The sequence below is a fragment of the Oncorhynchus tshawytscha genome, linkage group LG23, assembly GCF_018296145.1.
Source record: "Oncorhynchus tshawytscha isolate Ot180627B linkage group LG23, Otsh_v2.0, whole genome shotgun sequence".
In the NCBI taxonomy this organism is placed as follows: Eukaryota; Metazoa; Chordata; class Actinopteri; order Salmoniformes; family Salmonidae; genus Oncorhynchus; species Oncorhynchus tshawytscha.
The window spans coordinates 24,587,318-24,615,218 of NC_056451.1; the positions used below are offsets into that span (position 1 = coordinate 24,587,318).

The 27,901-nt window shown below is 48.0% G+C and overlaps 1 protein-coding gene across 1 annotated transcript; it reads left to right on the top strand.

Moving 5' to 3' along the window:
* The first annotated feature begins 74 nt into the window (after positions 1–74).
* On the top strand, positions 75–22,757 carry LOC112247623 (complement C1s subcomponent). Its single transcript, XM_024416435.2, has 11 exons — positions 75–232; positions 13,477–13,675; positions 14,258–14,438; positions 14,561–14,686; positions 15,208–15,401; positions 15,889–16,039; positions 16,905–17,020; positions 17,206–17,272; positions 20,619–20,750; positions 20,961–21,035; positions 21,606–22,757. The coding sequence occupies exons 1-11, from the start codon at positions 219–221 to the stop codon at positions 22,436–22,438; spliced, it is 2,088 nt and encodes a 695-aa protein (XP_024272203.2). The 5' UTR covers positions 75–218; the 3' UTR covers positions 22,439–22,757.
* Positions 22,758–27,901: the final 5,144 nt, after the last annotated feature.

Genomic DNA, 27,901 nt, shown 5'->3' on the forward strand with positions numbered 1-27,901 from the left:
ACATTTTTACATTTGCCAAAGCAAGTGGAAAAGATAATAAACAAAAGTGAAATAAACAATCAAAAATTAACAGTAAAGTTCTCTCAACGTTGAATAGACGTTGAATTGACGTCTGTGCCCAGTGGGAGGGGTTAGAGGGAGAGAGTTAAAGTGAAATAGCAAGGAAAGAGAAAGACTGAGTGTTTATTTGCTGAGGCAGAAGTGATCACTTCCTCACCATGCTAGGAGTGAGGTATGTAATGATTTTTCATAATTTCTTATCAAACAGAATATAAACACAAATATAACATGTAAGCTCATCTTCCTGCATTTATAGAGCACTGATATTTATTTAAACAAGCAACACATTTTAAGTGACGACCTTATGCAACGATCGTGATTTACAGTTTCCTTCTTGGGATATGTGGTGTCATTTTCTTCTTCCTCAATGGATGTGATTGTGTGAAATGAACCCTGCAGTTGTTAATGAGGGCTAATATTATAATATATGTACTGTAAGTCTGAACTGATATTCACATGCATCTCTCAACCTTATTCTTTCTGTCTGATTGTTTCTCTCTCTATTTGTTTACATGATTGATTCTCTCTTTTTCTTCATACTTTCCTTCTCTCCCGGTGTCTCTTTGTTAATCTTCTTGTTCTCCTCTTTGACTTTGTCCCATCTTTCTCTCTGTATCTCTCCCCTTTTTGACCCCTGTCTCTTTCTCTCTCTCTCTTGCTTTCTCTTTTCTCTCTCTTCTCCCCCGTCTGTCTTCACCCCCCATCTCCATCTGTCTTTATTCCCCCTTCTCTCTCTCTGTCTTTGTCCTCTCCCCCTCTCTCTATCTGTCTTCACCCCCTCTATCTGTCTTTGTCCTCTCCCCCTCTCTCTTTCTGTCTTCATCCTCTCCCCCCTCTCTCTCTATCTTCGTCCTCTCCCCCCTCTCTATTTGTCTTCGTCTCTCTCCCCCTCTCTCTTTCTGTCTTCGTCCTCTCCCCCTCTCTCTCTCTGTCTTCGTCCTCTCCCCCTCTCTCTCTCTCTGTCTTCGTCCCTCTCCCCACTCTCTCTCTCTGTCTTCATCCCCCCTTCTATCTGTCTGTCTTTCCCTCTCTCTCTGTCTTTGTCCTCTCCCCCTCTCTCTCTCTGTCTTGTCCTCTCCCCCCCTCTCTCTCTGTCTTTGTCCTCTCCCCCCTCTCTCTTTGTCTTCCCCCTCTCCCCCTCTCTCTTTCTGTCTTTGTCTCCCCCCTCTCTCTCTCTGTCTTTGTCTGTCTTCATCCCCTCTCTCTCTCTGTCTTTGTCCTCTCCCCTCTCTCTCTGTCTTTGTCTTCTCCCCTCCCTTCTCTCTGTCTTTGTCCTCTCCCCCCTCTCTCTCTCTGTCTTTGTCCTCTCCCCCTCTCTCTCTGTCTTTGTCCTCTCCCCCTCTCTCTCTCTGTCTTTGTCTTCTCCCCCCTCTCTCTCTCTGTCTTTGTCTCTCCCCCCTCTCTCTCTGTCTTTGTCTCTCCCCCTCCCCCTCTCTCTCTCTGTCTTCATCCCCCCTCTCTCTCCTTGTCTTTTCATCTCCCCCTCTCTCTCTCTGTCTTTGTCCTCTCCCCTCTCTCTCTGTCTTTGTCCTCTCCCCTCTCTCTCTCTCTGTCTTTGTCCTCTCCCCCCTCTCTCTCTCTGTCTTTGTCCTCTCCCCCTCTCTCTCTGTCTTTGTCCTCTCCCCCTCTCTCTCTCTGTCTTTGTCTTCTCCCCCCCTCTCTCTCTGTCTTTGTCTTCTCCCCCTCTCTCTCTGTCTTCATCCTCTCCCCCTCTCTCTCTCTCTCTCTGTCTTCATCCTCCCCCTCTCTCTCCTTGTCTTTGTCCTCTCCCCCTCTCTCTCTCTGTCTTTGTCCTCTCCCCTCTCTCTCTCTGTCTTTGTCTTCTCCCCCTCTATTTGTCTTGTCCTCTTCCCCCTCTCTCTATCTGTCTTTGTCCTCTCCCCCTCTCTCTCTCTGCCTTTGTCCTCTCCCCCCCTCTCTCTCTGTCTTTGTCCTCTCCCCCCTCTCTCTCTCTGTCTTTGTCCTCTCCCCTCTCTCTCTCTCTTTGTCTTCTCCCCCTCTCTCTCTCTGTCTTTGTCCTCTCCCCCTCTCTCTCTCTGTCTTAGTCCTCTTCCCCCTCTCTCTATCTGTCTTCGTCGTCTTCCCCCTCCTCTCTCTCTCTCTCTGTCTTTGTCCTCTCCCCCTCGCTCTTTGTCTTTGTCCTCTCCCCCCTCTCTCTCTCTGTCTTTGTCCTCTCCCCCCTCTCTCTCTCTGTCTTTGTCTTCTCCCTCCCTCTCTCTCTGTCTTTGTCCTCTCCCCCTCTCTCTCTCTGTCTTTGTCCTCTTCCCCCTCTCTCTATCTGTCTTCCCCCTCTTCGCCTCTCTCTCTCTCTCTCTCTCTCTCTCTTTCACTCTGTCTTTGTCCTCTTCCTCTCTCTATCTGTCTTTGTCCTCTCCCCCCTCTCTCTCTCTCTCTGTCTTCATCCCCCCCTCTCTATCTGTCTTTGTCCTCTCCCCATCTCTCTCTCTGTCTTTGTCCTCTCCCCCTCTCTCACTCTGTATTTGTCCTCTCCCCCTCTCTCTGTCTTTGTCCTCTCCTCCCTCTCTCTGTCTTTTTGTCCTCTCCTCCCTCTCTCTCTCTGTCTTCGTCCTCTTCCCCCTCTCTCTCTCTCTCTCTCTCTGTCGTTGTCCTCTCCCCCTCTCTCTCTCTGTATTTGTCCTCTCCCCCTCTCTCTATCTGTCTTTGTCCTCTTCCCCCTTTCTCTATCTGTCTTCGTCGTCTTCCCCCTCTCTCTCTCTCTCTGTCTTTGTCCTCCCCCCCTCTCTCTCTCTCTCTGTCTTCATCCCCCTCTCTATCTGTCTTTGTCCTCTCCCCTCTCTCTCTCTGTCTTTGTCCTCTCCCCCTCTCTCTCTCTGTCTTTGTCCCCCCCTCTCTCTCTGTCTTTGTCCTCTCCCCCTCTCTCTCTCTGTATTTGTCCTCTCCCCCTCTCTCTATCTGTCTTTGTCCTCTCCCCCCTCTCTCTCTCTGTCTTTGTCCTCTCCCCTCTCTCTCTCTCTTTGTCTTCTCCCCCTCTCTCTCTCTGTCTTTGTCCTCTCCCCCCTCTCTCTTTGTCTCTCTCTCTCTCTCTCTCTCTCTGTCTTTGTCCTCTCCCCCTCTTTGTCTTTGTCCTCTCTCTCTCTGTCTTTGTCCTCTCCCCCTCTCTCTCTCTCTCTGTCTTTGTCTTCTCCCCCTCTCTCTCTGTCTTTGTCCTCTCCCCCCTCTCTCTCTCTGTCTTTGTCCTCTTCCCCCTCTCTCTATCTGTCTTGTCCTCTTCCCCTCTCTCTCTCTGTCTTTGTCTCTCTCTCTCTCTCTCTCTGTCTTTGTCCTCTTCCCCTCTCTCTCTCTGTCTTCATCCTCTTCCCCCCCCCTCTCTCTCTGTCTTTGTCCTCCCCCTCCCCCCCTCTCTCTCTCTGTCTTTGTCCTCTCCCCCTCTCTCTCTGTCTTTGTCTCTCCCCCCTCTCTCTGTCTTTGTCCTCTCCCCCTCTCTCTCTCTGTCTTTGTCCTCTCCCCTCTCTCTGTCTTCTCCTCTCTCTGTCTTTGTCCTCTCCTCTCTCTCTGTCTTTGTTCTCCCCCTCTCTCTCTCTGTCTTTGTCTTCTCCCCCCTCTCTCTCTGTCTTTGTCCTCTCCCCCTCTCTATCTGTCTTTGTCCTCTCCCCCTCTCTCTCTGTCTTTGTCCTCTCCCCCTCTCTCTCTCTCTGTCTTTGTCCTCTCCCCTCTTCCCCCTCTCTCTATCTCTCTCTGTCTTTCCTCTCCCCCCTCTCTCTCTCTGTCTTTTCCTCTCCCCCTCTCTCTCTCTGTCTTTGTCTTCTCCCCCTCTCTCTCTGTCTTTGTCCTCTCCCCCCTCTCTCTATCTGTCTTTGTCCTCTTACCCCTCTCTCTCTCTCTGTCTTTGTCCTCTCCCCCTCTCTCTCTCTGTCTTCATCCCCCTCTCTATCTGTCTTTGTCCTTTCCCCCCTCTCTCTCTGTCTTTGTCTCCCCCCCTCTCTCTGTCGTTGTCCTCTCCCCCTCTCTCTCTCTGTCTTTGTCCTCTCCCCCTCTCTCTCTCTCGCTGTCTTCATCCCCCTCTCTCTGTCTTTGTCCTCTCCCCCTCTTTTCTCTCTGTCTTTGTCCTCTCCCCCCTCTCTCTCTCTCTCTGTCTTCATCCCCCCTCTCTATCTGTCTTTGTCCTCTCCCCCCTCTCTCTCTCTGTCTTTGTCCTCTTCCCCCTCTCTCTCTCTGTCTTTGTCCTCTTCCCCCTCTCTCTCTCTGTCTTTGTCCTCTTCCCCCTCTCTCTATCTGTCTTCGTCCTCTCCCCCTCTCTCTATCTGTCTTCGTCCTCTTCCCCCTCTCTCTCTCTCTGTCTTTGTCCTCTTCCCCCTCTCTCTCTCTGTCTTCATCCTCTTCCCCCTCTCTCTATCTCTCTCTGTCTTTGTCCTCTCCCCCTCCCCCTCTCTCTCTGTCTTTGTCCTCTCCCCCTCTCTCTCTCTGTCTTTGTCCTCTCCCCCTCTCTCTGTCTTTGTCCTCTCCCCCTCTCTCTCTCTCTGTCTTTGTCCTCTCCCCCCTCTTTCTCTCTGTCTTTGTCCTCTCCCCCTCTCTCTCTCTCTGTCTTCATCCTCTCCCCCGTCTCTCTCTCTGTCTTTGTCCTCTCCCCCCTCTCTCTCTGTCTTTGTCCCTCTCCCCTCTCTCTCTCTGTCTTTGTCCTCTCTCCCTCTCTCTCTCTGTCTTTGTCCTCTCCCTCTCTCTCTCTGTCTTTGTCCTCTTCCCCCTCTCTCTCTCTGTCTTCATCCTCTTCCCCCTCTCTCTATCTCTCTCTGTCTTTGTCCTCTCCCCCTCCCCTCTCTCTCTGTCTTTGTCCTCTCCCCCTCTCTCTCTCTGTCTTTGTCCTCTCCCCCTCTCTCTGTCTTTGTCTCTCCCCCCTCTCTCTGTCTTTGTCCTCTCCCCCTCTCTCTCTCTGTCTTTGTCCTCTCCCCCTCTCTCTCTCTGTCTTTGTCCCCTCCCCCTCTCTCTCTCTGTCTTCGTCCTCTCCCCCCTCTCTCTCTCTGTCTTTGTCCTCTCCCCCTCTCTATCTGTCTTTGTCCTCTCCCCCCCTCTCTCTCTCTCTGTCTTTGTTCTCACCCCCTCTCTCTCTCTGTCTTTGTCCTCTCCCCCCTCTCTCTCTGTCTTTGTCCTCTCCCCCCTCTCTCTCTGTCTTTGTCCTCTCCCCCCCCTCTCTCTCTGTCTTCGTCCTCTCCCCCCTCTCTCTCTCTGTCTTGTCCTCTCTCCCCCTCTCTCTTTCTGTCTTTGTCCTCTCCCCCCTCTCTCTCTGTCTTTGTCCTCTCCCCCCTCTCTCTCTGTCTTTGTCCTCTCCCCCTCTCTCTCTGTCTTTGTCTCTCTCTCTCTCTCTCTCTGTCTTTGTCCTCTCCCCCTCTCTCTCTGTCTTAATCCTCTCCCCCCCCTCTCTCTCTGTCTTAATCCTCTCCCCCCTCTCTCTCTCTCTCTCTCTGTCTTTGTCCTCTCCCCCTCTCTCTCTCTCTCTCTGTCTTTGTCCTCTCCCCCCTCTCTCTCTCTGTCTTTGTCTTCTCCCCCCTCTCTCTCTGTCTTAATCCTCTCCCCCCTCTCTCTCTCTGTCTTTGTCTTCTCCCCCCTCTCTCTATGTCTTCATCCTCTCCCCCCTCTCTCTCTGTCTTCATCCAACCCTCTCTCTTTCTGTTTTCGTCCTCTCCCCCCTCTCTCTCTCGTTCTTTGTCCTCTCTCCCCTCTCTCTCTCTGTCTTTGTCCTCTCCCCCTCTCTCTCTGTGTCTTTGTCCTCTCTCCCCCCCTCTCTCTGTGTCTTTGTCCTCTCCCCCTCTCTCTGTGTCTTTGTCCTCTCCCCTCTCTCTCTCTGTCTTTGTCCTCTCCCCCCTCTCTCTCTGTCTTTGTCCTCTCCCCCTCTCTCTCTGTCTTTGTCCTCTCCCCCTCTCTCTCTGTGTCTTTGTCCTCTCCCCTCTCTCTGTCTTTGTCCTCTCCCCTCTCTCTCTTCTGTCTTTTGTCCTCTCCCCCTCTCTCTCTCTGTCTTTGTCCTCTCCCCCCCTCTCTCTCTGTCTTTGTCCCCTCCCCTCTCTCTCTCTGTGTTTCCCCCCTCTCTCCCCCTCTCTCTCTCTGTCTTTGTCCTCTCCCCCCTCTCTCTCTCTGTCTTTGTCCTCTCTCTCCTCTCCCTCTCTCTCTCTGTCTTTGTCCTCTCCCCCCTCTCTCTCTGTCTTTGTCCTCTCCCCCTCTCTCTCTGTCTTTGTCCTCCCCCTCTCTCTCTGTCTTTGTCCTCTTCTCCCCTCTCTCTGTCTTTGTCCTCTCCCCCCTCTCTCTCTGTCTTTGTCCTCTCCCCCTCTCTCTCTGTCTTTGTCCTCTCCCCCCTCTCTCTCTCTGTCTTTGTCCTCTCCCCCTCTCTCTCTCTGTCTTTGTCTCTATCTCTCTCTGTCCCCCTCTCTCTCTCTGTCTTTGTATCCCCCTCTCTCTCTCTGTCTTTGTCCTCTCCCCCTCTCTCTCTGTCTCTCTCTCTTCTGTCTTCTCCCCCCTCTCTCTCTGTCTTTGTCCTCTCCCCCTCTCTCTCTCTGTCTGTCCGTCCCCTCTCTCTCTCTGTCTTTGTCCTCTCCCCCTCTCTCTCTCTGTCTTTGTCCTCTCCCCCCTCTCTCTCTGTCTTCATCCCCCCTCTCTATCTGTCTTTGTCCTCTCCCCCTCTCTCTCTGTCTTTGTCCTCTCCCCCTCTCTCTCTGTCTTTGTCCTCTCCCCCTCTCTCTCTCTGTCTTTGTCCTCTCTCTGTCTCTCTCTCTCTCTGTCTGTCTTTGTCCTTCCATCCCTCCTCTCTCTCTGTCTTTGTCCTCTCCCCCTCTTCTCTCTCTGTCTTTGTCTTTCTCCCCCCCTCTCTCTCTCTCTGTCTTTGTCCTCTCCCCCCTCTCTCTCTGTCTTTGTCCTCTCCCCCTCTCTCTTCTGTCTTTGTCCTCTGTCCTCTCTCTGTCTTTGTCCTCTCCCCTCTCTCTCTCTGTCTTTGTCCTCTCTCCCCCTCTCTCTCTCTGTCTTTGTCCTCTCCCCCTCTCTCTATCTGTCTTTGTCCTCTTCCCCCTCTCTCTATCTGTCTTTGTCCTCTTCCCCCTCTCTCTCTCTCTGTCTTTGTCCTCTCCCCCCCCCTCTCTCTCTCTGTCTTTGTCCTCTCTCTCCCCTCTCTCTTTGTGTCTCTCTCTGTCTTTGTCCCCTCTCTCTCTCTCTCTCTGTCTTTGTCCTCTCCCCCCTCTCTGTCCCCTCTCTCTCTGTCTTTGTCCTCTCCCCCTCTCTCTCTCTGTCTTTGTCCTCTCCCCCTCTCTCTGTCTTTGTCCTCCCCTCCTCTCTCTCTGTCTTTGTCCTCTCCCCTCCCCTCTCTCTCTGTCTTCTCTCTGTCTTTGTCCTCTCCCCCTCTCTCTCTGTCTTTGTCCTCTCCCCTCTCTCTCTCTGTCTTTGTCCTCTCCCCCCCCTCTCTCTGTCTTCTCCTCTGTCCCCTCTCTCTCTCTCTCTCTGTCTTTGTCCTCTCCCCTCTCTCTCTCTCTGTCTTTGTCCCTCCCCCCTCTCTCTCTCTGTCTTTGTCCTCTCCCCCCCTCTCTCTGTCTTTGTCCTCTCCCCCTCTCTCTCTCTGTCCCCTCTCTCTCTCTCTCTGTCTTTGTCCTCTCCCCCTCTCTCTCTGTCTTTGTCCTCTCCATCCTCCCCCCCTCTCTCTCTCTGTCTTTGTCCTCCCCCTCTCTCTCTCTGTCTTTGTCCTCTCCCCCCTCTCTCTCTCTGTCTTTGTCCTCTCCCCCTCTCTCTCTCTCTCTGTCTTTGTCCTGTCCCCCTCTCTCTCTCTCTGTCTTTGTCCCTCTCCCCCTCTCTCTCTCTCTCGTCTTTGTCCTCTCCCCTCTCTCTCTCTGTCTTTGTCCTCTCCCCCCTCTCTCTGTCTTTGTCCTCTCCCCCCTCTCTCTCTGTCTTTGTCCTCTCCCCCCTCTCTCTCTCTCTGTCTTTGTCCTCTCCCCCCTCTCTCTCTCTGTCTTTGTCCTCTCCCCTCTCTCTCTCTGTCTTTGTCCTCTCTCCCCCTCTCTCTCTCTGTCTTTGTCCTCTCCCCCCTCTCTCTCTGTCTCTCTGTCTTTGTCCTCTCCCCCTCTCTCTCTGTCTTTGTCCTCTCCCCCTCTCTCTCTCTGTCTTTGTCCTCTCCCCCCTCTCTCTCTCTGTCTTTGTCCTCTCCCCCTCTCTCTCTCTGTCTTTGTCCTCTCCCCCTCTCTCTCTTCTCTGTCTTTGTCCTCTCCCCCCTCTCTCTGTCTTTGTCCTCTCCCCCTCTCTCTCTGTCTTTTCCTCTCTCTCTCTGTCTTTGTCCTCTCCCCCTCTCTCTCTGTCTTTCTTTGTCCCCCTCTCTCTCTCTCTCTCTCTCTGTCTTTGTCCTCTCCCCCTCTCTCTCTCTGTCTTAATCCTCCCCCCTCTCTCTCTGTCTTAATCCTCTCTCTCTGTCTTTGTCTCTCTCTCTCTCTCTGTCTTTGTCCTCCCCCCCCCTCTCTCTCTCTCTCTGTCTTTGTCCTCTCCCCCTCTCTCTCTCTGTCTTTGTCTCTCCCCCCTCTCTCTCTGTCTTAATCCTCTCCCCTCTCTCTTCTCTGTTTTAATCCTCTCCCTCTCTCTCTCTCTGTCTTTGTCTCTCTCCCCCCTCTCTCTGTCTTTGTCCTCTCCCCTCTCTCTCTGTCTTAATCCTCTCCCCCCCTCTCTCTCTGTCTTTGTCCTCTCCCCCCTCTCTCCTCTCTCTCTGTCTTTGTCCTCTCCCCCCTCTCTCTGTCTTTGTCCCTCCCCCCCTCTCTGTCTTTGTCCTCTCCCCCCCTCTCTCTCTCTGTCTTTGTCCTCTCCCCCTCTCTCTCTCTGTCTTTGTCCCTCTATGTCCCCCTCCCTCTCTCTCTGTCTTTGTCCTCTCCCCCTCTCTCTGTCTTTGTCCCTCCCCCTCTCTCTCTGTCCCCTCCCCTCTCTCTCTCTGTCTTTGTCCTCTCCCCCTCTCTCTCTCTGTCTTTGTCCTCTCCCCCTCTCTCTCTCTGTCTTTGTCCTCTCCCCCTCTCTCTCTCTGTCTTCTCCCCCTCTCTCCCCCTCTCTCTCTGTCTTTGTCCTCTCCCCCTCTCTCTCTCTGTCTTTGTCCTCTCCCCCTCTCTCTGTCTTTGTCCTCTCCCCCTCTCTCTCTGTCTTTGTCCTCTCCCCCCTCTCTCTCTGTCTTCCCCCTCTCTCTCTCCTCTGTCTTTGTCCTCTCTCTCTCTCTGTCTTTGTCCTCTCCCCCTCTCTCTCTGTCTTTGTCCTCTCCCCCTCTCTCTCTCTGTCTTTGTCCTCTCCCCTCTCTCTCTCTGTCTTTGTCCTCTCCCCTCTCTCTCTCTCTGTCTTTGTCCTCTCCCCCCTCTCTCTCTGTCTTAATCTCTTTCTCCCTCTCTCTCTGTCTTTGTCCTCTCCCCCCTCTCTCTCTGTCTTTGTCTCCCCCCCTCTCTCTCTGTCTCTGTCTTTCTCTCTCTGTCTTTGTCCTCTCCCCCTCTCTCTCTCTGTCTTTGTCCTCTCCCCCTCTCTCTCTGTCTTTGTCCTCTCCCCCTCTCTCTCTGTCTTTGTCCTCTCCCCCTCTTTCTGTCTTTGTCCTCTCCCCCTCTCTCTCTCTGTCTTTGTCCTCTCTCCCCCTCTCTCTCTCTGTCTTTGTCCTCTCCCCCTCTCTCTCTCTGTCTTTGTCCTCCCCCTCCTCTCTGTCTCTCCCCCTCTCTCTGTGTCTTTGTCCTCTCCCCCCTCTCTCTCTCTGTCTTTGTCCTCTCCCCCTCTCTCTCTCTGTCTTTGTCCTCTCCCCCTCTCTCTCTGTCTTTGTCCTCTCCCCCCTCTCTCTCTGTCTTTGTCCTCTCCCCCCTCTCTCTCTCTGTCTTTGTCCTCTCCCCCCTCTCTCTCTCTGTCTTTGTCCTCTCCCCCCTCTCTCTCTCTGTCTTTGTCCTCCCCCTCTCTGTGTCTTTGTCCTCCCCCCCTCTCTCTCTCTTTGTCCTCTCCCCCCTCTCTCTCTGTCTTTGTCCTCTCCCCCTCTCTCTCTCTGTCTGTCTTCTCCCTCTCTCTCTCTCTGTCTTTGTCCTCTCCCCCCTCTCTCTCTCTGTCTTTGTCCTCTGTCTCTTCTGTCTCTCTCCCCTCTCTCCCTCTCTGTCTTTGTCCTCTTTCTCTCTCTCTGTCTTTGTCCTCTCCCCCCTCTCTCTCTGTCTTTGTCTTTCTCTCTCTCCCCCCTCTCTCTCTGTCTTTGTCCTCTCCCCTCTCTCTCTCTGTCTTTGTCCTCTCCCCCCTCTCTCTCTCCTCTCCCCCCCCTCTCTCTCTGTCTTTGTCCTCTCCCCTCTCTCTCTTTGTCCCTCCCCCTCTCTCTGTCTTTGTCCCTCCTCCTATCTCTCTCTGTCTTTGCCCTCTCCCCCTCTCTCTCTCTGTCTTTGTCCTCTCTCTCTCCTCTGTCTCCCCCCCCCTCTCTCTCTGTCTTTGTCCCTCTCCCCTCTCTCTCTCTGTCTTTGTCTCTCCCCCCTCTCTCTCTGTCTTTGTCCTCTCCCCCTCTCTCTCTCTGTCTTTGTCCTCTCCCCCTCTCTCTCTCTGTCTTTGTCCTCTCCCCCTCTCTCTCTGTCTTTGTCCTCTCCCCCCTCTCTCTCTGTCTTTGTCTCTCCCCCTCCCCTCTCTCTCTCTGTCTTTGTCTCTCCCCCTCTCTCTCTGTCTTTGTCCCCCCCTCTCTCTCTGTCTTTGTCCTCTCCCCCTCTCTCTCTCTGTCTGTCTTCCCCCCTCTCTCTCTGTCTTTGTCCTCTCCCTCTTTCTCTCTGTCTTTGTCCTCTCCTCCCCTCTCTCTCTCTCTGTCTTCATCCCCCCTCTCTATCTCTGTCTTTGTCCTCTCCCCCTCTCTCTCTCTGTCTTTGTCCTCTCCCCCTCTCTCTCTCTCTGTCTTTGTCCTCTTCCCCTCTCTCTCTCTGTCTTTGTCCTCTCTCCCCCTCTCTCTATCTGTCTTTGTCCTCTTCCCCTCTCTCTATCTGTCTTGTCCTCTTCCCCCTCTCTCTCTCTCTGTCTTTGTCCTCTTCCCCCCCTCTCTCTCTCTGTCTTCATCCCTTCCCCCTCTCTCTCTCTGTCTTCATCCTCTTCCCCCTCTCTCTCTCTCTCTGTCTTTGTCCTCTCCCCCTCCCCTCTCTCTCTGTCTTTGTCCTCTCCCCCTCTCTCTCTCTGTCTTTGTCCTCTCTCTCTCTGTCTTTGTCCTCTCCCCCCCCCTCTCTCTCTCTCTGTCTTTGTCCTCTCCCCCTCTTTCTCTCTGTCTTTGTCCTCTCCCCCTCTCTCTCTCTGTCTTCATCCTCTCCCCCTCTCTCTCTCTGTCTTTGTCCTCTCCCCCCTCTCTCTCTGTCTTTGTCCTCTCCCCCTCTCTCTCTCTGTCTTTGTCCCTCTCCCTCTCTCTCTCTGTCTTTGTCCTCTCCCTCTCTCTCTCTGTCTTTGTCCTCTTCCCCCTCTCTCTCTCTGTCTTCATCCTCTTCCCCCTCTCTCTCTCTCTCTCTGTCTTTGTCCTCTCCCCCTCTCCCCCTCTCTCTCTGTCTTTGTCCTCTCCCCTCTCTCTCTCTCTGTCTTTGTCCTCTCCCCCCCTCTCTCTGTCTTTGTCCTCTCCCCCTCTTTCTCTCTGTCTTTGTCCTCTCCCCCTCTCTCTCTCTCTCTGTCTTCATCCCCCCTCTCTATCTGTCTTTGTCCTCTCCCCCCCTCTCTCTCTCTGTCTTTGTCCTCTTCCCCCTCTCTCTCTCTGTCTTTGTCCTCTTCCCCCTCTCTCTCTCTGTCTTTGTCCTCTTCCCCCTCTCTCTATCTGTCTTCGTCCTCTTCCCCCTCTCTCTATCTGTCTTCGTCCTCTTCCCCCTCTCTCTCTCTCTGTCTTTGTCCTCTTCCCCCTCTCTCTCTCTGTCTTCATCCTCTTCCCCCTCTCTCTCTCTGTCTTCATCCTCTTCCCCCTCTCTCTGTCTCTCTCTGTCTTTGTCCTCTCCCCCCTCCCTCTCTCTCTCTCTGTCTTTGTCCTCTCCCCCTCTCTCTCTCTGTCTTTGTCCTCTCCCCCTCTCTCTGTCTTTGTCCCTCTCCCCCTCTCTCTCTCTCTGTCTTTGTCCTCTCCCCCTCTTTCTCTCTGTCTTTGTCCTCTCCCCCTCTCTCTCTCTCTGTCTTCATCCTCTCCCCGTCTCTCTCTCTGTCTTTGTCCCTCCCCCCCTCTCTCTCTGTCTTTGTCCTCTCCCCCTCTCTCTCTCTGTCTTTGTCCTCTCTCCCTCTCTCTCTCTCTGTCTTTGTCCTCTCCCTCTCTCGCTCTGTCTTTGTCCTCTTCCCCCTCTCTCTCTCTGTCTTCATCCTCTTCCCCCTCTCTCTATCTCTCTCTGTCTTTGTCCTCTCCCCCCTCTCCCCCTCTCTCTCTGTCTTTGTCCTCTCCCCCTCTCTCTCTCTGTCTTTGTCCTCTCCCCCCTCTCTCTGTCTTTGTCCTCTCCCCCCTCTCTCTGTCTTTGTCCTCTCCCCCTCTCTCTCTCTGTCTTTGTCCTCTCCCCCTCTCTCTCTCTGTCTTTGTCCCTCCCCCTCTCTCTCTCTGTCTTCGTCCTCTCCCCCTCTCTCTCTCTGTCTTTGTCCTCTCCCCCTCTCTATCTGTCTTTGTCCTCTCCCCCCCTCTCTCTCTCTCTCTGTCTTTGTTCTCACCCCACTCTCTCTCTCTGTCTTTGTCCTCTCCCCCTCTCTCTCTGTCTTTGTCCTCTCCCCCCTCTCTCTCTCTGTCTTCATCCTCTCCCCCTCTCTCTCTCTGTCTTCGTCCTCTCCCCCTCTCTCTTTCTGTCTTTGTCCTCTCTCCCCCCTCTCTCTCTGTCTTAATCCTCTCCCCCCCCTCTCTCTCTGTCTTTGTCCTCTCCCCCTCTCTCTCTGTCTTTGTCCTCTCCCCCTCTCTCTCTCTCTCTCTGTCTTTGTCCTCTCCCCCTCTCTCTCTCTGTCTTAATCCTCTCCCCCTCTCTCTCTGTCTTAATCCTCTCCCCCCTCTCTCTCTCTCTCTCTGTCTTTGTCCTCTCCCCCTCTCTCTCTCTCTCTCGTCTTTGTCCTCTCCCCCTCTCTCTCTCTGTCTTTGTCTTCTCCCCCCTCTCTCTCTGTCTTAATCCTCTCCCCCCTCTCTCTCTCTGTCTTTGTCTTCTCCCCCTCTCTCTATGTCTTCATCCTCTCCCCCCTCTCTCTCTGTCTTCATCCAACCCTCTCTCTTTCTGTTTTCGTCCTCTCCCCCTCTCTCTCTCGTTCTTTGTCCTCTCTCCCCCTCTCTCTCTCTCTGTCTTTGTCCTCTCCCCCTCTCTCTCTGTGTCTTTGTCCTCTCCCCCTCTCTCTCTGTGTCTTTGTCCTCTCCCCCTCTCTCTCTGTGTCTTTGTCCTCTCCCCCTCTCTCTCTCTGTCTTTGTCCTCTCCCCCTCTCTCTCTGTGTCTTTGTCCTCTCCCCCCTCTCTCTTTCTGTCTTCATCCAACCCTCTCTCTTTCTGTTTTCGTCCTCCCCCAGCCTCGGCCTGTTCCTCCTGCCCCTCTGTGCCATGTCGATGCTCTCGGGGTGGGTGGAGTCTCCAAGCTATCCCCGTGGTTACCCACCTGATGCCAGTCTGAACTGGAGCAGGTGTGCCCCTCACGGCCACACCCTCGCCCTCAGGCTGACACACCTGGACATGGAGGACAGTCACGGCTGCGAGAACGACGCCCTGGAGGTCAGTGTGAAGGGTTAAAAGTAATTATTTATATATACACTATATGACTGATAGGAGGTGCTGTTTTGAAGCCTCCATCTTGGCACTCCCCCACCAGTGTAAAAAATGTTTTGGAAGCTATAGAAATACATTTATTATTTTCTACATTTGTTTTTGCCATGCTTATTCTATTGCAGTCAACTTAATGCATACTTTTAAATTATATTATGTGAACTAAACATAAAAATAAAACATTTTCCTTAAAGCATACTTAAATATATTAAATACATTTTGTCCTTGAAACACCGTAGAATTCTATTCATTCATATGGAGGACTGCTTCTTCTGGGGAGTGCAATTATGGCCGACTGGTAGCTTCAAATCCTCTGATTGGCCAATACATAGCATGAACAATCCATTGGTTAAAGTCAAGTGTCACTGACTCAAGGATGACACTTTTACTTTGAGATATGGCAAAATGTTGTCTATTATTACTGTTATTGGGGTGGGAACGGGAGGGATATTAGATGTCACAATTAGAAATCCTAAGGTGTCCATGTGTTAAAGATGGGACAAAAGTTCTCTCCTCTCATCCTTCTGTTAGATCTTTGCAGATGGAAAGCAGATAGCCCTTCAATGTGGTGAAATGTCGTTTGAGGACCTTGATTCTACCGTCAATCCCTCACTCCTTTCCTCCGTGGAGGGCTGCCTCTCTCTCTCGTTCCGCTCTGACTACTCCAACACCAAGAGACACACTGGCTTCAGAGGGTTCTACATGCTGCAAGGTGAGGAGGAGAAAGGGAGCACTGTATTTCTCTTAGATTATGATGAAATTGTATTTGTGTTGTTGTTGCATTACCTCATGTGACCAATGAACCTTAGTCAGACATATGTTGTCTTCTAACAGACTTTGATGAGTGTGAGGAGGACCCAGATAACGGGTGTACCCAGTTCTGCCACAACTACATTGGAGGATACCTCTGCTCCTGTCGCCTTGGTTACCACCTGGACACAGACGGACACACCTGCACAGGTATAGAGGAGAGAGACGAGGGAGAGAGGGAGAGAGAGACCAGGCGAGAGAGAGAAAGAAAATGAGAGACAGACAAGAGAGCAAGAGAACACTGTGTATATATACATAACATGACATTTGTAATGTCTTTATTCTTTTGGAACTTCTATGAGTGTAATGTTTACTGTTCCTTTTGAATATTTATTTCACTTTTGTTTATTATCTACTTCACTTGCTTTGGCAATAAAGCCCTTTGAATTGAGAGAGCGAGACGGAGAGATGGGAAAGAGGAAGTGAAAGAGAATGAACAGAGGAAAGCAAGAAGGAGGAGCACTAAGGGGAAATGAAAACAAAGAGAGAATGATGAAGAATGAAGTATTATGATGGTGATGTTGCAAATTGTGTTAATAACGACAAAGATGCGATGGCGTTACTACTTGTTGCTCGTACAGCTACTTCATGATACAACACCATCCCTCTTTGATAATAATGGTGATGATGACCTTGAGGGTCATGTTATTGATCATACGTCTCTACCACAGTGAGTTGCACTGAGGACCTGTCCGGCTCGCTGCGTGGTGTGATATCCAGTCCCTCTTGGCCCGGCCCGTATGCTGAGCATGCCCACTGCTCCTACATCCTGTCAGTAGAGGACAACCTGGAACTGCTTCTACACTTCACTGGGGAGTTTGATGTGGAGCAGGGGCCAGACGGACAGTGTGTGGACACACTCATGGTGAGTAGCTGTAGCCTATAAATAGGGCCTAGAGTTTTTCTTAGGTCATGTGGTCAAGAAAAACTCTGCTGATTCTCACTATTACAATGTGTAAGTTCTGTGAAATCCCTACATTATGCTGTGCACCCTCCCATGAAGGTGACCAATCCCTAACAAGATTTGCACCTGACATATGCTGTGAGAGTAACCCGGAAGTGACTACCCCCTCAGCCTTGTAGTTTTTAAAACGTTTCCAATGCACACAAACGTAGTGCAATGGTCTAGAGTAAAAACGTCATAAAAGGCATCTGGTAGCGGAAGTGGCCGTCACCTTCACAGCGAATAGGAGAACATTAAACCAATCAACTACATTTCAATGTCACTGAATATGCTTCAACAACAATGTCCCCCTCTCACCTTGTACTCTTACAGTATTCCTGATACAGTACATATCCTGTTTTCCTGGGACAACATATTTTCTTCATACATCATATTCTGTTGTTTTCAGGTTGAGACTTCCTCTGGGACTCAGGGGCCATTCTGTGGCCGTGTGCCTCCCCCCCCTCCCCTCCGCACTGGGTCACACCACGCCCGCATTCTCTTCAACTCTGACGGACAGGGCTCCAACAATGGCTTCACTATCCACTACAGAACCACAAGTAGGGTCATGTACGCTTTTAGGAAACTACTCATTATATGAATCCTTGAAATAATATGCACATGATAACTGAAAAAGGATAACTTTTATACATAAAAAAAGCACATTCCTGGATTAAATCATGTAACATACATACCCTTTAGCAGACGCTTTTATTCTAAGTGACCTACAGTCATACACACGTTTCATGTATGGAAGCGCCAAGCTCTACCAACTGAGCTACAAGGGACCACCCTGTACAGTGCCTTCGGAAAGTATTCAATCCCCCTTGACTTAAAACATTTATCATTTTGTTACAAAGTGAAATTAAAATGGATTTAATTGTCATTTGAAGAAAAATGTGGGTACATCTCTAAGAGCTTTGCACACCTGGATTAAACAATATTTGCCAATCGTTCTTTATTAAATTCTCCAATCTCTGTCAAGTTGGTTGTTGATCATTGTTAGACAGCCATTTTCAAGTGTTGCCATATATTTTACAGCCAATTGAATTGTCTGTGTGGGGTACAGAGATGGGGTAGTCGACCGCTATTACTGCACACAAAGTGAGTCCAGGCAACTTATTATGTGTATTTGTAAGCACATTTTTAACTCCTGAACTTATTTGGGCTTGCCTTAACAAAGAGGTTGAACACTTATTGACTCAAGACATTTCAGCTTTTCATTTTTATTTTTTTATTTGTATTTTCTAAAAACAAAATTCCACATTATGGAATATTGTGTGTAGATTAGTGACACGAAATCTAAATGTAATCAATTTTAAGTTCTTGCTGTAACACAACAAAATGTGGAAAAAGTCAAGGGGGTTGAATCCTTTCTGAAGGCACTGTATAATGGATCAAAATAAAGTGATGACTTCATTGCAGCAAAGACCTGCCGAGGGATTGTGACCTCCAACTCCACCCTGGCCCCACAGCAACCTGAATATCACCAAGGTGACACAGTCACGGTGACCTGTGACCTAGGCAGTGTTCTGAACACAGTGAGTAGGCTACGGTACTATAAGTTCACAAGTGGCAGTAAAAGGGTTCAGTTAGCTTTCATACTCAACCAAGAGCTTAGTTTGGTGCTGTAGACGAACTGAAGACATTTTGACAATTTGAATGTTCTCAAAGACATGACATAATAGATTGTACACTACAGGATATGTGTGTTCTCTCTTCAAAGGGTGACAAAGAGTATGAGTCGACATGCCAGAGGACAGGCGAGTGGAGTCCTGTGTACCGCTGTGAACGTGAGTGAGATGACACCATCTCTACAATTGTATTTCACAGGATTAATATAGCCAGCGATTAACACTCTTGATAGATGTAACGCAAAATGTTCTGGTGTAGAAAAATATCAAAAGTTAAGATTGGATATAGGTATGAGGGTCATTCTTGAATTAAGGGGACATTTGGACATGGGATTTTTAGAAAAAATTAACTTGCCGCATTTCAAGCTTTCCTTTTGTGAATGGCAGCCAGGAACTAGTTATGTTGAACTTCGTCTCCACTCTGCATTTAAGCAGCCCTTCACAGCTGATTCTGACTGGGCCAAAGAAATTACAAAGTGATAGGTATGTTTCAGTGGAGGCTGCTGAGTGGAGGACGGCTCATAATAATGGCTGGAACGGAGCAAATGGAATGACATCAACCACATGGAAATCATGTGTTTGATGTATTTCATACAATTCCATTTATTCCGCTTCAGCCATTACCACTAGCCTGTCCTCCCCAATTAAGGTGCCACCAACCTCCTGTGATATGTTTATAGCCGTGGATATGCGCCCACTCTCCGGGGTTGAGAAGAATAGTGGGTTTCATCACCTTGAGAAAGTGCTCAAGCCTCGTAACAAACTTTGCCCTCTCGTACCCATTTCAGCAAACAGGTGGTACCCGCTCTATATAAGCAAGCTAAAGCTGAAGTTGGCAATGAATTGGCCAATGCATCCTGTGTTGCACCTACTACAGATGGATGGACCACCAGGGCTATTTATGACATGTTCAAAACAACGGGGAACTGGGAAATCTCCGACTTCCAACTTCAGTGTGTTAAAGATAACTGGGAACTCGAAAAAAACAAGCTCCGACTGAGATAAATCCAACCTGAAGTTCAGTGACGTCATGATTTGACCTCGTTTTTTTCTCCAGTTGTCTTGAAAGCACCAAGAGAGCTACTTCATGGCGAGAGCCCTTCACAGTATCCCGGAGTGGGACATGAGAAGTGCTACAGACACGCCCCTTTCTGAGAGTCACACAAGTGTGCATAAGAAAGCATTATAGCATAGGCCTACAGTGGTGGAAAAAGTACCCAATTGTCATACTTGAGCAAAAGTAAAGATACCTTAAATAGAAAAGGACTCAAGTATAAGTCAAAGTCACCAAACGTCTTAAAAGTATTTGGTTTTAAATATACTTAAGTATCAAAAGTAAATACAATTGCTCAAATATATTTAGTATCAAAAGTAAAAGTAAAAATATAAATAATTTTAAATTCCTTATATTAAGCAAACCAGAACGCACGATTTTCTTGTTTTTTAAATTCACGGATAGCCAGAGGCACACTCCAACAATCAGACATCATTTACAAACAAAGCCTTTTTGCTTAGTTAGTCCGCCAGATCAGATGCAGGAGGGATGACCAGGGATTTTCATATTGATTTCACCTTATTTTAGTGTTGTTGTTGATGAGCAATCGCGATTTCATTTAAGAAAATACAAAGTGTTGACATTCTTAATGGTGCTCTCATCAGGCATTATATGACTCATGGTCATATATGGAATCAGGAATACTAACACTTTGTATTTTCTTAAATAAACAATAATTTACTACGGTAACTGTTGTCATTGAATTATTCTGCTGTCGAGAAACCAAACCGTGACCTACCAAACCCGTTAGACTCATTCTAAATAAGATTATCTAAAATTGTCAATGACTGAGATAATACGTAGTTATGATAACCAGGTCTATTTAACCTGAATCGATAATTAAGCCATGTTAGCTAGCTAGCTTTTTAATCACCGTAATTCCACTGAGCAACGTCTGTCTGGTAAACTTGTTACACAGCTGCAACAATCCTCATTCACGAGCTTGCCGGATCACTTTGATTAACCCACCCACTGAGTCATATCATATCTCAATAACCCAGCATCAATAACCCAGCATTAACAATCAAACCTAGCTCTTTTGAATGAAAACAACCAAACTAAGTGACCCAATGCTTGCAACCCAGCAGTTGGGTCATCCAAACAACCCAGCATTTTTAGTATAGTGATTTTCAAGGTGCTAAAACACACATTACACTAGTAAAATAAACATATTTTACTTGCCTTCTTTGTTTAATTTATCTATACAATATAGGAAAATATTATGTTCACTGTTTAGCATTAAAAAAAGAATAGATAGATATCTCTGAATCACCAAAACATGTCACTACACCTCTACATCACCAGTGAGACAAGCCAATTCGTTAGCCCACAGTAGTTTCTAAAATGCATACACATATTTTGTAGTATAAGGACTTTTTTTTAAAATAACAAAGTCAAGGGACAGCATTTACCTCTACAATTCAAGAATGAATAAATAGCATCCATGTTGATCATCCTTAAGAACTCAGAATATGTAGGAACATTTTTGCGGATCTTGCTTTGAGTAATAATACCCTGGGCCTAGTTTCCCAGTTGCGATGTAAAGTAAGCATTACGATGATCGTACCAGTTGCATCATTATTTACGAGCCAACTTTTTAAGAGTGTTTCCATACACGTTCGCTAAGGGACAGGTCGAAATTTACTTGGGGGAGGGGTGGTCCAAAATATGTGTTTTTTGGGGGAGGCACAGGGGAGGGTGGTGCAATTTTCCCCTTGGTTTACATTCGCTCCTCTACTTGTAGTTTCCATATAAACAATGGCTTGATATTACCCTAATAAAGTTTAGAAACGTTTGTGGTTTGGTATGGTGTGGCTATCATTAAGCTTTAGCTACTGCAGGCCTATGATTTGAAGGCAGTGCACCCCGGGGTTTCAACTGGCTCCAACAGTTGAACTCGAGGTGAGGAAGACTGTTTCAGGTCTACCAGAGTTACTCCTATAATCTAACAATATAATGCTTATCTTTACAAAATATTTGGATCGAAAATGATCGAATTACCCTTCTTCTGTACGTCTATATGTGTATAGCAGACACAGTAACCATCTGACATAAATGCATTCATGTCATGTTGTACCTATATATACATACAGTACCTAGCCTAAACATCTTGATTCTATGTGTAGCGGAGATGTTCTGTGAATAAATTGACTCGGAAGGTCAAAAAACGTCTAACAATGCACTTTGGCTGCTCTACCAGTGGTCTGGATCACTTGCAGATGTGCAATGTTTTTTAAGAACAACTCTACTAATGAAAGTTCTGAGAAACAGATCAGCTACTACAGATTCATCTTACGATGGTTCTAACAATGATCTTAACGCTATGAAGGCTCTGGGAAACGAGGTCTAGGACCTTTGCATTTTCATAACGCTATTTTATCTTTTAAAGCAATTTGGTTTGGAGTTTGTGTCAGAAACGTTGGTTTGCTCTGTATGTCTGGTTCACTCTAGCTGTGGATTGTGGAGAACCAGACACGTCTAGTGATGAGGCCCTTCAACTGGTGGACAAGGATCCAAGCACTCTGTTTCATGATGAGGTCCAGTTCAAGTGTGAATCTAAATACTACACACTGGAGGGAGACGGTTAGTCCATACAGTCTTATTTACCTACAACTGCAGCTGTTATCTTTTTCTTGAACTTTTTATGTAAATCTCCTCCTTTCATCCATCCCTCCTTCCCTGATCATTTCTATACAGTATCTTCAGTATACCTGCCCTATGCTTTTTGAGTCCGCTCCACGTGCCATCACTATCTACCCTACCGGTGCTCTTACCTCCCTTCTGTTCCTTCAGAGAAGTACATCTGTGATGCCAGTGGTACGTGGACATCGGTCAAGGGCCAAGAAAAGTTACCAAAGTGCATCGAAGGTATGCCTCACTATCATTTATCAGGTGTACGCAGTGTTGTGGAGTAATGAACTATATGTAGTTCAACTAGTATTTTAACTACATTTTGCAGTAGCTTGGTGGTAGTTTAACTAAATTCAAATCTTGATAGTGTTTACAGTAGTTAATGACTTATTTTTACCATGTAGCTGTGTAGCTAACTACTGGAAATACACACTACTTTTTTAGTAAAAAACATTTTTAGACCTGCCTAATTCTCACTTGAAACTTGGGCTTAATTACACATTCTGTTAACATGACTCCAGAGTAAGCTTTTCTTGCAATTTGTAGTTTATGACATTTCACATTTAGTTATGATCATTTTCCACTATGTTGTTTTTATGTAGTGAATTACTTTTCAAAGTAACTTTAGTTAAGTAAACTAAGGGTAACTTTAGTGTAGCTTACCTTCTTCCAGTGAGAAGTCATTCGTAGCTTGGTAAACTATATTTTCACAGTAGCTTCCCTAACACTGGGCGGATGACAGTACAGTATAACTGCTGTTACACTATTAATGATCCAGTGTACTGTTCTGGATTGTCTATCTTCTAGTGTGTGGGAAGACAGAAACAGATATTTCCAGCTTTGGAAGAATTTTGGGGGGCAAACCGGCGAAGATGGGAGAGATACCCTGGCAGCTTCTCACTAAACAGCCCAAAAGAGGAGGAGCATCCCTGATCAATGACCGGTGGGCCATCACAGCAGCTCATGTAGTGGATGGCTACGAAGAAAGCATGCTTACATTTTTCGGGGGGCTGATAGATGGGAAAAAAGCACAAGAAACTGATCCTGATGTGGTTGTCATGGTAACGGAGAAGATTATCATTCACCCTGACTACATAAAGGGCATACCTGGTAATGAACGCACTAACTACGACAACGATATAGCTCTCATCAGAATGTCTTCCAGGGTGAAGTTAGGGCCCAATGTTCTCCCCATATGCCTGCCTGAGGCTGATGGAGGATTCAAAGAGTTTCAGCACGGCACTGTTTCAGGGTGGGGTGGGACAGAGAATAAAGATAAAACCAGCATTTTGGCTAAAAGCAAATTCTTGCTTTACGCATCTGTGGGAAGATACCCCCAAATTAATTGTGAGGAAACACCTTTGTTGTCTATTAACAAGCCAATGGTTTTCACTGAGAACATGTTCTGTGCAGGGGGTGATGGGTTAGATAGCTGCAAGGGGGATAGTGGGGGTCCATTATTTCTCCCTAAGCTGGGATCAGGGAACAAGGACAACAGAGGGCCATATCATCTGAGAGGCATTGTGTCCTGGGGTTCCCTTTGTGAACTGGGAAAGGAATCTAAAAAGGGTTACTACACCAAAGTGGAGAATTACTTAGACTGGATCAAGATGACAATAGAAAGAGAAGAGCAGGGGTAAAAACAGTAAAGAAGACTAAGAAGAGTAAAACATACTAGTCAACACTGAACCTCCATAATCATAATTGTATGCTAATTATTTCCAGTACTTTTACTTTTTATAAAACCAGTCTGGTTCTATAAATTACTTGTGTTCTTTTAGTTCAGTGTTAAATGTAACTTCAGTATACAGGCAATACCATCCTGTCTTGTCTGAGTAAAATCTCTACTCTGTGGCAAAATCACCAAACATATTGCTGTGCCTTTTATTCGTTGTTGTGAATAATGCTTCACAATGTAACCCTGATTGACAAACCCAAATAAAAATATGATTCATAAAACTCGTCTGAATGTTTGTCTTCAATCAAACTCTCAATTAAATGTTGATACCCTATTTTCACTCCTCCTCCTCCCCCATTTCTACTGTGCCTCTACGTCTGCATTGCTCGCTCTCTGTAGTTTTAGGCTCGGTTTCTGTATTTGTATTTGCAGTGGCGACCCATCACTCAGGGCTGTTTTGAGCCCTTCCTGTCTAGCTGTTTTTTGTAGCCTGTTTTCAAATCAAATCAAATCAAATTGTATTATCACATGCACCAAATAAAACAGGTGTAGACCTTACAGTGAAATACTTACTTACGAGCCCCTAACCAACAGTGCAGTTTAAAAAAATATGGATAAAAGTAACAAGTAATTAAAGAGCAGCAGTAAAAAATAATAATATACTGTATGCAGGGGGGTGCCGGTACAGAGTCATTGTGTGGGGGCACCGGTTAGTTGAGGTAGTATGTACATGTAGGTAGAGTTAATTAAAGTGACTTTGCATAGATGACATCAGAGAGTGGCAGTGGTGTGGAGAGGGGAGGAGGGGCAGTGCAAATAGTCTGGGTTCATGTTCAGGAGTCTTATGGCTTGGGGGTAGAAGCTGTTTAGAAGCCTCTTGGACCTAGACTTGGCATTTCGGTACCGCTTGCTGTGTGGTAGCAGAGAGAACTACTAGGGTGGCTGGAGTTTTTGACAATTTTTAGGGCCTTCCTCTGACACCGCCTGGTATAGAGGTCCCGGATGGCAGGGAGCTTGGCCCCAGTGATGTACTGCAACCAGGGACGTGCAGCGCTTATGAGAGTCTGAGGACCCCCTCTGTAGAGCCTTGCAGAGGAGTGCTGGCAGAAAGCAGTAAAACCCCAAACCAAACAATGCAGGTGTAGAAGCGGTGATGCAAAACCAGTCAGGATGCTCTTGATGGATTATAACAGAACAGCTGTAAATGACCACCTAATAATGAGAACAGTCTGAGGACCCATGCCAAATCTTTGGTTATTTTGTAAACATCTTTAATAAAGATGAAAAATACAAACAGTATACAAAAACAATAAATGTGAAAACCCAAAACAGCCCTATCTGGTGCAAACAAACACAGAGACAGGAACAATCACCCACAAGAGACCTAAAGAATATGGCTGCCTAAATATGGTTCCCAATCAGAGACAACGATAACCACCTGCCTCTGATTGAGGACCACTCCAGGCAACCATAGACTTACCTAGAATACTTAACTAAACACTATCCCATTAACTACAAAACCCCTAGACAAAACAAACCACATAAATCACCCATGTCACACCCTGGCCTAACCAAAATAATAAAGAGAACACAGAATACTAAGACCAGGGCGTGACACCTAGCCCCCCGACACATAAACTACTGCAGCATAAATACTGGAGGCTGAGACAGGAGGGGTCAGGAGACACTGTGGCCCCACCCGAGGACACCCCCGGACAGGGCCAAACAGGAAGGATATAACCCCACCCACTTTTCCAAAGCACAGCCCCCACACCACTAGAGGGATGATGTCATGATGTGCTTGGACCATGTTAGTTTGTTGGTAACGTGGACACCAAGGAACTTGAAGCCCTCAACATGCTCCACTGCAGCCCCATCAATGAGAATGGGGGTGTTCTCGGTCCTCTTTTTCCTGTAGTCCACAATCATCTCCATTGTCTTGATCACATTGAGGGAGAGGTTGTTGTCCTGGCACCACACGGCCAGGTCTCTGACCTCCTCCCTATAGGCTGTCTCGTTGTTGTCGGTGATCAGGCCTACCACTGTTGTGTCATCTGCAAATTTAATGATGGTGTTGGAGTCGTGCCTGGCCATGCAGTCCTGAGTGAACACGGAGTTCAGGAGGGGGCTGAGCACACACCCCTGAGGGGCCCCCTGTGTTGAGGATCAGCGTGGCGGCTGTGTTGTTACCTACCCTTACCACCTGGGGGCGGCCCGTCAGGATGTCCAGGATCCAGTTGCAGAGGGGGGTGTTTAGTCCCAGGGTCCTTTGAGGGCACTTTGGTGTTGAACGCTCTGCTGCAGTCAATGAATAGCATTCTCACATAGGTGTTCCTTTTGTCCAGGTGGGAACGGGCAGTGTGGAGTGCAATAGAGACTCAATCATCTGTGGATCTGTTGGGGCGGTATGCAAATTGGAGTGGGTCTTGGGTTTCTGGGATGATGGTGTTGATGTGAGCCATGACCAGCATTTCAAAGCACTTCATGGCTACAGACGTGAGTGCTACAGGTCGGTAGTCATTTAGGCAGGTTAGCTTAGTGTTCTTGGGAACAGGCATGGTGGTGGTCTGCTTTTAACATGTTGGCATTACAGACTCAGACAGGGAGAGGTTGAAAATGTCAGTGGAGACACTTTCTAGTTGGCCAGCGCATGCTCATAGTACACGTCCTGGTAATCCGTTTGGCCCTGCGGCCTTGTGAATGTTGACCTGTCTAAAGGTCTTACTCACATCGGTTGCATAGAGCGTGATCACACAGTCTTCCGGTATAGCTGGTGCTCTCATGCATGTTTCAGTGTTATTTGCCTCAAAGCGAGCATAGAAGTAGTTTAGCTCGTCTGGTAGGCTCGTGTCACAGGGCAGCTCTCGGCTGTGCTTGCCTTTATAGTCTGTAATGGTTTGCAGGCCCTGCCACATCCAACAAGCGTCAGAGCCAGTGTAGTACGACTCGATCTACACCCTGTATTGACGCTTTGCCTGTTTGATGGTTCGTCGGAGGGCATAGCGGGATTTCTTATAAGCTTCTGGGTTATATTCCCGCTCCTTGAAAGTGGCAGCTCTAGCCTTTATCTCAGTGTGGATGCTTCCTGTAATCCATGGCTTCTGGTTGGGGTATGTACGTACGGTCATTGTGGGGACGACATCATCGATGCTCTTATTGATGAAGCCAATGACAGATGTGGTGTACTCCTCAATGCCATCGGAGGAATCCCAGAACATATTCCAGTCTGTGCTAGCAAAACAGTCCTGTAGCTTAGCATCTGCTTCATCTGACCACTTTTTTATTGATCTAGTCAATGGTGCTTCTTGCTTAAATTTTAGCTTGTAAGCAGGAATCAGGAGGATGGGAAAATGGTCAGATTTGCCAAATGGTGAGGGAGAGCTTTGTATGCATCTCTGAGTGTGGAGTATAGGTGGTCTTGAGTTCTTTTCCCTCTGGTTGCACATTTAACATGCTGATAGAAACTTGGTAAAACCAATTTAAGTTTCTCTGCATTAAAGTCCCCGGCTACTAGGAGCGCCGCCTCTGGGTGAGCGTTTTCTTGTTTTCTTACGGCAGAATACAGCTCATTCAATGCTATCTTCCCAGTAACCCGTCCATTTTATTGTCCAACGATTGCATGCTTGCTAGCAGAATTGAGGGAAGTGGGGGTTCATTCGATAGCCTCCGACTTCTCAGAAAGCAGCCTGCTCTCCAGCCTCTCTTTCTCCGCCTCCTCTTCATGCAGATCACTGGGGTTGGACCTGTTCCCAAGGGAGCCGTATATCCTCCGCCTCGGGCTAGTCAGAGTCGTAAAAGAAGAAAAATAATTCTGCTAGTCCGTGGTGAGTAATCGCAGTCCTGATGTCTAGAAGTTATTTTCGATCATAAGAGACGGTAACGGCAACATTATGTACAAAAAGAGTAAAAAACATGTTACAAACAACGCAGATAAACTAACAAAAAAACACAATCGGTTGGGGCGCGTAAAACGTCTACCTTCTGCTCTGGCGCCATCTATTTTATTGTTTTGGCATTAAGACGTGAAACATATCAGTTTCTAAACAATGTAAAAATAAGAATAATTGCGTTAATAAAGCTGCATACAAACATGGTCTCTTTTTTGCTTTCTTGAGTAAGGCAGCTCCAAAATGCAGGTGTTTCAGCCTAGCTCAGCCACAGCTTTCTGTGGTGGTGGGGCAGCCAGCAGAAAATATGAGGGGTTGGTAATGTTCTCTAGTTCGCCCCTGTGATTGACTCAGTGTTGTGTCACTCATGGGGAACTACGTAAGCGAAAAATCTACATGGAGAGCTTGAAATTTCAAGCCCCTTGGGTGCTGCCATAGAGTTACTGTACATTAGAAGTGCACAGCCAAGAAGGCTCAAGGTCATTGGCCAAAGTTAAAATGACGTCAAATCAAGTCATATCTACCATAGCTTTGATTGGACTGATGATGTCAACATCATACTTTCAAAATCTTAGGGAGCAAGCTAGACAAGCAGTCATCATCATGAATCATGTCGACAAATTACTGGCAAATCCTTTTCAATTCTTGTCATATGAAGATAAATTACAGATAAAATGTATCATCGGCCATTGGACATAAACATTACACAATAAGTTGAAAATTGCAATTTCAACAATGAGTGGTTTGGAAAGAATCAGTCAATCAATCAAATGTATTTATAAAGCCCTTTTTACATCAGCCGATATCACAAAGTGCTATACAGAAACTCAGCCTAAAACACCAAACAGCAAGCAATGCAGATGTAGAAGCACAGTGGCTAGGAAAAACTCCCTGGAAAGGCAGGAACCTGGGAAGAAATCTAGAGAGGAACCAGGCTCTGAGGGGTGGCCAGTCCTCTTCTGGCTGTGCCGGGTTGAGATTATAACAGAACATGGCCAAGATGTTCATAGATGACCAGCAGGGTCAAATACTAAAAACAATCACAGTGTTTGTAGATTGAGCAACAGGTTGAAACTGGAGCAGCAGCACGACAAGGTGGACTGGGGACAGCAAGGAGTCATCAGGCCAGGTAGTCCTGAGGCGTGGTCCCAGGGCTCAGGTTCTCCAGGAGGGGAGAGGGAGAGAGAGAGGATTATAGAGAGCATACTAAAATTCACACAGGACACCGGATAAGACAGGAGAAATACTCCAGACATAACAGACTCACCCTAGCCCCCTGACATAAACTATTGCAGCATAAATACTGGAGGCTGAGACAGGAGGGGTCGGTAGACACTATGGCCCTGTCCAACGATACCCCCGGACAGGGCCAACCAGGCAGGATATAACCCCACCCACTTTGTCAAAGCACGGCCCCCACACCACTAGAGGAATATCTTCAACCACCAACTAACTACCATGAGACAAGGCTGAGTATAGCCCACGAAGATCTCCCACACGGCATGAACCCGAGGGGGGTGCCAACCCGGACAGGAAGA